Source organism: Gavia stellata, chromosome 12, assembly GCF_030936135.1.
Source record: "Gavia stellata isolate bGavSte3 chromosome 12, bGavSte3.hap2, whole genome shotgun sequence".
NCBI lineage: Eukaryota > Metazoa > Chordata > Aves > Gaviiformes > Gaviidae > Gavia > Gavia stellata.
In genome coordinates, this window is record NC_082605.1 from 1,354,389 (window position 1) to 1,367,742 (window position 13,354).

The following is a 13,354-nucleotide window of genomic DNA, read 5'->3' on the forward strand; positions in this document are numbered from 1 at the left end:
ACGCTCATGTCTAAAAGAAATTCAATACTGAAAAGGGCTGCGGGTTGCTGGCAAGGTGTCTGCATTCATTTTGGCAATCTAACCGAGCTTATTTTTTTCATGGGTAGTGCTGCTCCAAGGGAAGAATTAGGAGGGCTTGGAAACACTGGTGAGATGAGTGATTCTGCCCCCTCCGTACATGTAGTAGCTTTAAAGGAATATTAGTAGCTGCAATTTTACATCGGCTTGAACGGAATGAAGTCAGCATGGCTCAGGTCCAGTTTTTGCCTTGCTGCGTTTGTGCCATCGCTGATGCTCGTCTGACCTTGCGGTGTATCTCTGCGGGGAGCCGAGCCAGGGCAAAACTCCTTCTGCCAAGAGGAGCTGAATAGATGCTGAGCAGCTTTACGTTTAGGTGGTCTGTTTTGTTTAAGGATACTTGTATGTATTCCTTCCCACCCCCACGGGAGGGGGGGGAAATGACATTTTCATGCTAGTTTGCAATGGTGTCAAGAATTTCATTTGCTTCTTAGACTACCGCTATCACTTTTTCAGATTTGCTTTAAATGCTCCATAATTCATGAGATCCACTCCTGCCTCTGAGTCTTGTTCCTTCTAAAACAAGGTAGGAGCTCCAAAAAACGTTCTCTATGGCAGTTGTTAACCGTTTCGGAGCGGCAGCCACCGCCTGTGTGACGGCGGGGAGAGAAACCCCAAGAGCAGGCACTAAGTTAAGCTTTCATGACATGGGTCCGGCTGATTTACAAAGGCTGAAGGAGTGAGTGTCTTTGAGGTGGAACCGTAAACAAGGGGAGAGATCGATCCCGAATTTGCAAAATGAATTTTACAGACGTGTTTGTGCTGGGGCTTGTTTTGTGAGTTAGGCCAAGTCTACTTCTGCAAACGTGCAAAAGCAGAGTTTTAACTGACAGACCCTGATTTTGAGAGATGTCATTTATGTAACCGTTAAACAAAAAGCTTACACCAAGTCCCCAAACATACAGGGCAACTATTTTTTCCCAGTATCTGTTACTTTAATTACAGTTGTGCTTTTGCTGCTGATGTAGAGATGTCATAACAAAAAACTAACAGACCCACCGTGGGGCTCTGGGGGCAGTTTGGGGGCTGAGGCGGCTGTTGTTGGGTCGGGCGGGCAGAGTTTATCCGGGTCCTTCATGTGGTCCGAGACCTCTCACGCTCCTTTTGGCATCCTGGTGCTCGCGGCTCGCTGGTCTGCTCCTGCAAGATGTGACTGCATTGATCTCTCTTCCTTCATCTTTTCTAAATGTAAAAAGGAAATAAATTAGTCTTGACTCCTAAGCATAAATCACGAGATACGGTTCCTGGAATAAATTACCGACGTGTTAATTTTTTCCCTTTGCTTTGTAAGACCACGCTTTTCAGAGTAGGTTGCTGTGCAAACGTTGCAGGCGTTGTAAGTCGCCGCTTGTCATAAAGCTGCAACTTCCCCTTATGAAGCAGTAAGTACAGTGCTTCACTTCGTATTTCTCCAGTTGCATCAGATTTCTGACACCCTAAGCCCTGTTGAGTAGGACCTTATTCTGTGAGTAGCCTCGTTGATTTGTCCCACTAAACCAGTGACAGACTTACGTTTAATGTTTTGTGCGTGACTTCGTAGGTGATTTGTGATACTACTTGCTTTCAAAGTGCTGTCTGTCTGCCAGGTGGTTGCTACGTATCTCTGGAGGAAAAAAATAATGCAAATTTGCATGGATAAAAACAAGAGTGAAGGTTCTCGTTTCTTCTCTCCTTTCCACCTCCACAAGCCTGTATGCATCCCTCTCTACTATTTCATGACTTCCAGTATGGTCAGGCAATGTGCCATATCTCATTCTCTTGTTAATTTTTGAAATTTTGATACTTTTTTTTTCTCTTCCCCTGGTATTATTACCAGCGAGCCATGGGTATGTAAGTGTGTGTGTGTTGACTTTGGGTTTCTTCCCTGGAGGATGCTTGAGCTTAATCTAGTTACTTCCCTCTTTTGAAATAATCTTGCATATAACTTTACACGGCTATAATGGGCACACTTCTTATAGGCGAAAAAGATTGTGGTTAAAGCCGTTTAGACGTTATCAGAAATTTACATTCTTTTTGTGCGTGTCTGTGTAGGTACACCAGAATTTATGGCCCCGGAAATGTATGAGGAACACTACGATGAATCTGTGGATGTCTATGCTTTTGGAATGTGCATGTTGGAAATGGCTACCTCAGAATACCCTTACTCAGAATGCCAGAATGCTGCTCAAATTTACCGGAAAGTAACCTGTGTGAGTAAACGTCCTTAATTTGTATTGGGATTTTGTAATTTGAAGCTTTAAAAATATATTTCGATGAGGTGTCAGTACTGTCGAATGTGTAGTGTGCTGTAGAAGTTGAGGTATCTGAGCCCTGGGTTACGCCAACCTGTTGCAGGTTTATTTGTAAGCTTGTGATTCCACGGTTGGATTGTGTTTGACTGTACTGCGGCTGCATAAAATATTTTCAGCAATCTTTGTTGCTGATTTTTATCTCCATCTGCCAAAAATATGTAAAACTTGGGAAGAATGAGCAGGGAAAAATCTTCACTCTAGCCTTGCCTTCTAAATGGGGACTTAGCAGACTTGATCAAGTTTCCCACAAAGCTAAAAGGACTAACTTTTAGGTTACAGCCTAAATACGTATTTATACGGTGGAGGATATTTGATTTGGATTGCCAGCACAGATTCCCTCTGTCTGTATGCATAACAAATTATCTGAAGATATAAAAGGGAGAAGATAGCAATGTTTAGTTTTGGAGTCAGCCAGAGGAGCTTTATAGCTGCATTTTGGAACTCTGCAAGGTCTGGTAATCCCCAGACAGGAACCATGGAAATGGGTTTACTGCATTTTCAGGTGAGGTTAGGCTGGAGGAGAAGTCAATCCAAAATAATCTCTACATTGAATAAAATACACTCTGGAACATTCTCACCCCCAGATGAGAAATGTATTTGTCTACATGAGCTGTACTGCGAATGCCTGAAAACTCCTGAGTCTGTAAGATGCGATTGGATTGCAAATCACCGACTGCAGAGAGATGAGACTTGCCAAAGGCTTTGGCAGCTGTGGTTATATTCTGCTCTACTTGGTTAAGTGAAACCAAGAGTTACGGGAGGTTTTTTCGGGATAGATTATGTTAAGCAGACTGCTTTGTCTAAGATTTTCCCAGGTACTTCTTTACATTTGGTTGCTACAAAGGAAGATAGTGAGCTGTGTGGTTTGGCCCTTGTGCATCACCAAAAGATGCAGTCTGCACGCTCGGGATGTGAAGAGGGTAATCCTTGGAAGAAAACTGCACTAAAATTTGGAAAGATTAGCTACAGATAAGGTTGCTTTTATTTCTTTGACCTAGAAGGTAGAAAGAGTAGCTAGGCTTACATAGTAATATATTGAGCGGATCCATCTCTCGGTCTTCACAAGTGTGGTCCCAAAATTAGTTTGTGTCCAACTCTTATCCAAACGCTTGTTATGAGCAAAAATCTTTCCAAATGAAACTTAATAGTAACTGGTTGATTTTGAAAGGTACTTGATACCACTTGCCTTCTGCAAGAGGTTTAGTGAATCAGGCCAATATGGCTCTGTGAAGTCCTGCTGTCGGCAAACGCTGCTCCAGGTCAAAATTGCATTTTCTGATTTGCTGTACGCTGATCTCTCACACTGGATATAGAGATGGTTTCATCAGATACCCAAACACTTCCCTCTGCCAGATGATGGGTTTGTGTGTAATTTAATTTATATAGTTAGAGTTTGTATTGTTCAATATCTGTCTTTTCCCACCAGTCTTGTTTAATCTCTTTATCAATGATCTGGATGAGGGGATCAAGTGCTCCCTCAGTAAGTTTGCAGAGGACACCAGGTTCGGTGGGAGTGTTGATCTGCTGGAGGGTCAGAAGGCTCTGCAGAGGGATCTGGACAGGCTGGATCCATGGGCTGAGGCCAATGGTATGTGGTTCAACAAGGCCAAGTGACGGGTCCTGCACTTGGGTCACAACAACCCCATGCAACGCTACAGGCTGGGGGAAGAGTGGCTGGAAAGCTGCCCCATGGAAAAGGACCTGGGGGTGTTGGTCGACATCCGGCTGAATATGAGCCAGCAGTGTGCCCAGGTGGCCAAGAAGGCCAACAGCATCCTGGCCTGTATCAGAAATAGTGTGGCCAGCGGGAGTAGGGAGGGGATCGTGCCCCTGTACTCGGCGCTGGTGAGGCCGCACCTCGAATGCTGTGTTCAGTTTTGGGCCCTTCACTCCAAGAAGGACATTGAGGTGCTGGAGCGTGTCCAGAGAAGGGCGACGGAGCTGGTGAGGGGTCTGGAGCACAAGTCTGATGAGGAGCGGCTGAGGGAGCTGGGGTTGTTCAGTCTGGAGAAGAGGAGGCTGAGGGGAGACCTTATCTTTACTGAGAGAGTGGTGAAGCACTGGCAGAGGCTGCCCAGGGAGGTGGTGGAGTCACCATCCCTGGAGGTGTTCAAGGAACATGTAGACGTGGCACTGCGGGACATGGTTTAGTGGGCATGGTGGGGTTGGGTTGGTGATTGGACTTGACGATCTTACAGGTCTTTTCCAACCTTTGTGATTCTGTGATCTATATTATCTGTGACTCTAAACGCATGCACACATACCCAGGTCGCCTTAACATCAGCTAACTGTGATGGCAGCTCCACAAACAAGTGAGGCACACTGCTCACGTGCCTGTCCAAGGCAGCAGGTAGCGCACACCCTGCACTTTGCATGAAAGCCATTCAGTATCTAGGGTTACAAGACCAGTATCACGTTCAGGAGATGATGCCCCAGAGCCTAAAATTAGAAGAGACTCCTGTTGTCACAGTGTGAAGCTTTAGAGCCCAAGGAGAAGTCTCCTAAGCTACCTACAAAGATGGCATTTAGAGCACGTCCAAAGGACTACGTGCCGAAATAAAGCCAACAAGTGGTTGTGTCAAATGAAATAAACTTTTCCTTGTAGGGGAAGAGTGAGTGGAATAACAACATGATAAAGCGCCGTGGAATAGCCGTGTGGAACAAGCGGCCATCCTCATAAGGATTCAGGCAAACAACTCCACTGAGCCAAAGCTATTTCACTTCTTTGAGAAGATGTAGCATGCGTTTCCAGCCAGCGTACGATGCAGAGCGCAAGGGCCTCAAGTCAGTAAAAGAGCAGATCCATCTCTGCCCACACTCCCTTCCCCACAGTGCCATAGGGAGCTGCTCCAGCCGTAGCGATGAAGCTAACTGCGCTGCTGAACAGCTTCTGATGCCTTTTTTTAATTATTTCTGAGTAGCTATGGGTGGAAAGCAACACTCTAAGAGTTAATCTACCAGAAATCAGTGTTGCAATCCATTGGGAAAGATTCAGCTTTACCAAGCTACAAATGTCAGCTTGCAACAGTTTACACAAAAATGGGACAAAGCTGCTTCCCCTCTTCAGATGTGTCCTTCTGCTTTCAGAAAGTCATGGCATCTCTCCCATTTCCAGTTCCTCCTGTGTCTTGTGATACTGACTTCAACTTTTAAATACAGGCTCCCAAATCATCTGCATCCTCCCTGTCACACCAGGTTAGCATCATCACAGCTGGTTAGCACGGCAATCTACAACAAGACCACCAACTTCCCGCCATCCCGGTCTTCATAGAATCATAGAATGGTTTAGGTTGGAAAAGACCCTTAGGATCATTGAGTCCAGCCATTAACCCAACGCTGCCAAGTCCGCCGCTAAACCATGTCCCGAAGCGCCTCATCCACATGTCTTCTAAATACCTCCAGGGATGGTGACTCCACCACCTCCCTGGGCAGCCTCTTCCAGTGTCTGACAACCCTTTCGGTGAAGAATTTTTTCCTAATACCCACCCTGAACCTCCCCTGGCGCAACTTGAGGCCGTTTCCTCTTGTCCTGTCACCAGTCACTTGGGAGAAGAGACCAACACCCACCTCTCTGCAACCTCCTTTCAGGTAGTTGTAGAGAGCGATAAGGTCTCCCCTCAGCCTCCTCTTCTCCAGGCTGAACAACCCCAGCTCCCTCAGCCGCTCCTCATCAGACTTGTGCTCCAGACCCCTCACCAGCTCCGTCGCCCTTCTCTGGACACGCTCCAGCACCTCAATGTCCTTCTTGGAGTGAAGGGCCCAAAACTGAACACAGGATTCGAGGTGCGGCCTCACCAGCGCCGAGTACAGGCTCCACGTACCCAGAGAAACTTTGTGTACGCCCCTTAGCCATCTGGAATATTGGTAATTAAGACTTTGTAAGACTCCTAAGCTTCATTTATCAAAGCAATATCCAAGATGGCAAAGAATAATGATTAATCAAAGGATTCCTAATTAGATGTTATATTTCAATTTGCAGACTTAAGTAGTCATTTTTTTAAACACTGAAACACTGAGCCAACTAATTTTCTGCGGCAATAACCTTTATAGCTGAGGATTATATGGTAAATTATATAACTTTGTAAAACTGGTTGTATACTAGCAACTTTAGAGAGGTGGAAAATAATGCTTATCATGAAGAACAAGTAATGGCGGAGAAGTTGTTGAAAGGTCACTTTATTACTTGTGGGTGGTTTTGAAACAGAGCTGTCTAGCGGGGAAAGCTGAGGCAGAAAGCGTCGGGTACAGGCACGGGAGGGTGTGTTTACTGCTATTTTCAGCTGAACTCAGGGCAGTGGGAGCAAAGGCACTGGGACTCCTTAGATGGAAAAATTGGCATTACTGTCGTTCCAAGGAAAGGGTTAACCAGCTCCCTGGGGAGAGGGAAAAAGCCCTGTCGCATGCCATGAGCTGCATGAACTGTTGGACACGGAGGAGGAGCAGGGGGTGGACCTCCTGGTGAGGGTGCAAGAGGAGCATCAGGTGCCCTGGGGGAGATCCCTGCTCCCAGAAGGAGCCTCTCTGGCAGCTCATCAGCTTCTCTAGAGGAGCTGCATCCGCAGAAGAGCTGGCGACGGCAAGGGACCCCGCTTCAATCCGCGTGAGTCACTCAGCCGGCGCTACGCAGGCGGAGGGAAGATGCTGCGGTGTTGAGGTGTAGGCATTTAGGGTGTGGGGTCCCTCCGCCTTGCCCTGGGGCATCACCTAACGGTGGAGTCTGCCCCTTAGCTGGGGTGGTGGTGACTTACAGATGAAAAAACTTTAAAATCGCTTTTCATGAAGAGTTAGGGCTGGTCATGCAGCAGCTATTGCTAGTGTTGGGTTTTGAGACTGAAATAGAGTATAGAAGAGGCTGAATTACACTGTTTTCTTCCCAGTGTGAGATGAGGTTTGGGGTTCTCACTAGAGCAGAAGGTGGCCCTGACCGTCTCGGATGGAGGGGATCAATGGTGCAGCGCTCATGAACGCTGTCATGTATTTTAGCTTGTCAGTGAGAAATTTAATTAAATTTTTGATGAAACTGGGTTTTTTGCACCAGAAACGTAAACACCATTTTTAGTCTTTTAAATTGAGGGTCAATGTAATGTAAAAATGCGATTGCTGTCTAGTTTCCTGATGCTTTTATTTTAAAAATATAAAATAACTGACTTCTGCCTTGGGCTCAGCATCGTGGTGGCAACGACTGGAGGTGCTAATAGCAGCTAAAGGGGTTGGAATTGCTTGCTAGCGAAGGTACAATAACCACCTTATTCTTTAGGCTGCCTCTAACCTTATTTTGGAGTATGCTGGGATGCGCGTTCCCTCTGCTGCCCACCACAGTCAGTGTATCGCTTTGGTTTTGCCATTATAATATCATTTTCAATTGTTTCTGCTCCGGGTCCTAACACTCTGTCAAATTCTTGCCTGCTGATAGGACTTAAGATACACCTGAAGTCGTAGCTGTTCAAGTCATGTGCATTGGTAGTCCTTATTGGCATAGAAAATAAAACACTACCTTTCCGAGGCATTACTATTTTGTGTTAAGATATTGTGCGTTATGCATGTCTGTAGCATAAGATTATTATACTTATTTCAGTGAGCTTTTATTCTACCTGATCATATTCTCATGGCTTAATTGCTGCTTTAGCTTTCCACTTGTGTTTTTACGTATGTATAACTATCTATACAATAGTTCAGGATAAAGTGGCAGTCGTTTCCTGAGCCGTTTCCCAAATGTACGGGGGGGGGGCTCATTTCTTTGCCAATGACTTGTCACCTCTCTGCCCTTTCAGCCTGAATTCTGGAGAGTAGACATAAAAAAAAGTGGATACGTAACATAAATAGAAAATAAGTATTTTTCAAGCAGCAGGTCCAAGCCATGTTAACTGTAGTTAACTTTGAAGTGATTTCCTAGTCAGCACATTTGCGGTGACCTTCATTCTGATGCCATAATCTCATTTTTCATGCATAACTTGATGGTTTTTCTTAGTCAGATTTTTTTTTTGCGTGTTTTATCATTCTGCCAAGTGATTTTGATGTAGACAATAGGCATACTAAGTGATGAACCATCAGAGTCCGTGACCTTCCCATGCAGCTCCAGTCTAGTGTTTTCTTACCGATGGTCTGCAGAATGCACAGCAGACCAGCTGTATCTGCTGGAGGCTCATGGAGACCTCGCTGGATTTAGCAGCACAAACCTGTGCTTTAAAACAACCCACATGTTTATAGTATTCAGTTTTGCAATTAAGTTTTCATATTGTTTCTTTTTTATAAAGTATTGAGTGTTTTCTCGGCATTTGCAGGCTGTATTCTATAATGCTCATACAGATAGGGTAAGTTTTATAGCTGTAGCACAGCAACAACAGACAATGTTATGAATGTCATTGTGCTGACTTATGTGTTTCAGGTATCTTCTTAGATCTGCAAATAATCTTCTTAGATTAGCATTAGGGTTGAGTGCCATTTTGGAGTGAAATAGAGATGAGTTTATAATTGCCTACAGCGATCTCGCTGCTGAATGTCGTGGACCAAAATCCTGACAAAACTGAGAACAACTTTTCCGCAGGGAGTCTGCGGTAGGGTGAAATTTCAGTTGGAAACACGGTTTCGGCTTTTTTGGAAGAAGAGGGTTTTTCCTTTTCTAGGTACTACATGAGTCTAGAGACTACATTCAGCTGGCAGGTGGAGTTTTAGTCCAAGGTAGACTCTCTCTAGAGTAGGAGGGCACCTCCTCGGTGAAAGGAGAGCCTTTAGAAGAAGGCTGACATGGGTCAGACTTGACGTTGGCTTGTCTGGCATACGCTGTGCATCTTGTAAAGCATTATGTGTTACTCTTTCGAAAGTGTGCTCTGCTGATGGGAAAATGACAAGCGCCTACTTCTAGACCTCTGAAAAACAAGCGTCACATTTTCGCCCCCAATGTAAAGGTTAAAATTTTAATATTAAAATTATTTTAAAATTATTAAAAATTTATTTAAATTATTTACAATTATTTAAAATGATTTAAAATTTTAAATATAGGATGTGCCTGGCTGCAGACTCAAATATTATATACTGGAGTGCAATGTATTTCAAATCTAATCACAGACAGAAATTCTCAAAAGGGAGGTGATTTGATCTTTTCTCATTTTACTCTTGGATTATATATATTTATCTCAGTATTTAAAGAATTTGTATGAAAATATCCCTATGCACCTTAGGTCAACCAGTTAGCCCTGCATTTTAGATGCAGTGGTGTTGAATAGACTTTTGTTTATGAGACGGCTGTACAGTTTTCAAACTATCATGGATAATTCCATAGCTAATATACTTTGCGTTTTGGTGCCATGTTTCCTTGGGAATGGTCAGGCAAGACAGATGCCTTTTGTATAAATGAATGAGATAAGTCCTTTGACTGCAAATAGAAACCTGTGTTTGGTGTAAACCCCCTTCATCGTCAGGAGGCTCGTGAGCATCAGGGTGCAGCGCTGTAGGGAGGGTTTGCAGCGGTACAATGAGTTGGCCTCGGAGATTTTCATGAAGAGTAAGGAGCAAAAGCATACTATAGCATATGGGCATTGAGAAAACACTTTGGCAAAGCAGTTCTGTTCAGTACTTCACTGTGCATATTTTCTCCTCGTTTGTTTTAGTCATCTATTCATAGCTTAGCTGTTCAGTAGATTAATACAATAGATGTTTGGAGAAGAGTCAGTGTTCCTTCAAAAGAGGTTGAAAAATGCTGTTTGGAGGAGTTGCTTTATTTTTTTGTAGGAGCAATTTGTAAGGTCAAAAATAGGGGTCAGTCATCAGGGATCTGTCAAAAGGACCATTTTCAGGCAAACCTAATTTCTAGACGCCCGATATGCCCAGCCCTGTTCCATCCCAGTCACGTCAGAGCTCCAGTCAAACCATGTAAATGAAGATTTTCTGTGAATTCTGGAAAAGAAAATTAAATCGAGAGATGCTGTGATATGCCTTATGCTATTTGTGTCTCTGGTACATTCAGTTAGTGTTCGGATGCCCGTGAAGCCCTCCGCAATTACAAAAAGCCATTGGCAGGTTCCCTTGAGTGCGTAGATACGTGAGCAATATATTGCTGTAGGTAGCTGAAAGCTCTTCAGGTAATATGGTGAAAGTTGCCTCTACTGCTGCTTTGGGGGGTTTTGTGGTGTTTTTTGTGGGGTTTGTGGGGGTTTTTCCTAGCTAAATTGGTACCAATGCACGTTTGTGGGATATTTTTCAGTAAACATTAAGCTATAGCAGATGATGGTCTTTATTACCCATTCTTCCTGATAAGTGTCACTAAAAAAAAAACAATAGTTTTGCCTTTTGATCAATTTTTATAGGAAATCAACGGTTTCCTATCGCAAACCAGAGTGTTTGAAAATGTAGAGATTTATCCTATTGCTTTCCATTGTGAATTACCAACCGTTGCCTCAAACTTTTCCCCATCTGAGAACACAGTAGGCTCCTGTAGCTTTAGGGTGTATTAGGGTACAGAGGATTCATGCTAAAAATGTCTTTTGGTACTTCTTTGTTTTCTCTCACTTCTGGTTCACGTATCAGAGGTCTCTTAAGGAACACTCTTGACACACCGTGGTGTGCTTTTGCTTGTTTTGAGCAAGCCTGGGCTTTGGTAGGCTAGACCCCCGTATCATTTTGACACACTTTTTTAATATACAAAATTTGAACCCTCATCTCATAAGTAAGATTTAGGTTGGCTTAAGCAAATAATTCTTTTTAGTGGGTCACAGCCAGCCAGCCACGTGTACGGATTATTTTGTTTTGGTCCCATAAGAATGGGTTTTTTGGATCTCAGCAGCTCTCTGCCTAGGCAAAACTGGGAAGCTGAGTCTTTGTATGACTGTTTCATCATTTATTTTTATTTTTTCAAAATTTATGAACTACATATTTCACTCTTGAGTTTTAAGACCAAAAAAAGGGAGTGGTTGACCTGAAATAAATAAATAAATCCAAGTTTAAAGTCATCTCTGAGGCTGGAATGGCAACAGAATGTTAATAAAAAGACAGAAGGATAATCTGATGCTAGAATGCTCAGAAATTCTGAGAGGTGCCAGCCCTTGTTGAAAATCACTCATAAAATTTATTCATGACTAAATTCAGTGGAGTACTTGCAGACACTTTCTGAAAGACATGTTTTCTTTTTTTTCAATCCAAGGCAGCAGCAGGTGAGCCAAAAGTCAGCCCTTCAGGACTTCAGGCCTCCTTATCTGCCATTGCACGAGCCATTGTTTACTCTTCTTTCAGGGTGAAACTTTAAAAGGATTAGCATGGAGTTAAATGTCCAAATCCCATTAAGTTATGTGCTTAATCAGATTCCTGGTTTTTTAGATAAAGGAAATCATGTTCCATTTTTATTCTGCTTATTGACTTCATTGGAAGTACTTGGGTCCTTAAGTAATAGGGTCTAACTGCAGAATATGTTCCCAAATGGATTTTGTCAAACTTTCATCCACAGACATCTTGTTTTGGTAGGTAGCGATGTTACGTGTTTTTAAAACGGAATCATTTTTTTTGTGACTTAAGCTGAACGTCACAAAAAAAATAACGCCTTGCATTGCCACTCATCATCTATAGCTGAATACATACATGAAAAGTATTCACAGGAAATCTTCTGTTGAACTGAATGGAATGAGTTGCCAACGTTACAGATGTTGGGTATCTGTTAGTCGTTCCTGCGTCCATTGACAAAGAGCGGTAGGGTGGCCTTGCTGTAAATAATGGCTGTTCCTAATGGAACATCTCTTCCCCATGGAATATCCCTTCCTCCCTGTCTGCCACCTGGCATCAGAAGAAATTGTCAGCCTGGGCTTTGAAAATGCACAGCTGAGCGTGTGTGTTAACTGCCCAGGTGTGCCTGGTAATTATTCTTTTAGTATATTTTGATGACATGTACAGAAATATGATGTGATATTTAAACTGTTATTTAGCCTGAGAACTTGCATACTGCTTCTCCTACAGTCTCTCTTTATGTTGGTAAGATACAGATTATTTTAATTAAGAGGCTCTATACCCTGAGGAGGATCATGCTGCGTTAAGGTCTTAGTCCTGAAATACCAGAAAGTAGGGAGAGATGACCTATGACTGCCCTAGAAGTGTTTCTTTTAAATCCTCTCCATCTTCTTAAAAGAGCCCCACCTAACTTGAAAGATGCAAACTCTTCCTGTTGCACCTACGTCGAGCCAGAGCTCCCTGTGTGGAGAAGTGGATTCTGCTTCTCTAAGTTTTCTTCTGCCATGATCAGTTGGGTTTTCTCCTTGAAAGGCCATGCCTGTAGGCCAGCTGTTCCGAAACTAGAATGGAACACTATTCCCAGCAAGAATGTTCACGTTTGTCAGAGATTTAACTTGATTTATAGATTACACCCGCTCAGCAACTCATTCCTGATGAGATTCTAACAGTGTACTGGGGAAATGCAAAAGCAACACAGAGCTGTTGGGCGTATTCTCCTGCTCCCCTGCTTGGTTTTGGGGTTGGTTTTTGGGTGGTTTTTTGGGGGGACGGGTGCATTGGAGAGTGTTGGGGACATAGAAAACCAAAAGATTTGTGGGAAACAGGAATATGGAATATTCTGAGGTATTTTTGACTCATGCTTGAAACTGGCTATCTGAAGAGAAACATGATTATTTTTCTTTATTCATTATTGTTTTGAGAGTTAAAGCAAAATAAAAACCATAGAAGGAATAATTTTGGAAAAGAGTTATTCTGAAAATTTAAAATTGGCTGTTTCTTGAATATTGCCTTCAGAGTCCATGGGATATAAAGGTAAGGTTTGCAAAGGTTAGTAAAGAAAAAGGGAGATTTGGCAGGTGTACGGCTGAGTTGATGTACAGACTAGTGTGCTTGTTCTGAAGTCCAATGGTACTTAGAAATATGGTAGCCCTAAATCTTGAATTCAATTTTGCATTAAGATTATATCTTTAAAGTATTAGTTACTCCAAGGGTTGAATTGACTGTAAAATGTGGAGAAAATGTCCTTAAGAGATATAATATAATTCTCTTTCAAA

At 43.1% G+C, this 13,354-nt stretch overlaps 1 protein-coding gene across 1 annotated transcript in view; it reads left to right on the plus strand.

Annotated features, from left to right (window-relative positions):
- WNK2 (WNK lysine deficient protein kinase 2) overlaps window positions 1-13,354 on the plus strand; it is a 114,064-nt gene that overhangs the window by 45,710 nt on the left and 55,000 nt on the right. Inside the window, exon 4 of the mRNA XM_059823006.1 lies at window positions 2,110-2,267. Coding sequence (XP_059678989.1) covers window positions 2,110-2,267 — 158 coding nt within the window. The remainder of the gene's footprint in view (window positions 1-2,109; window positions 2,268-13,354) is intronic.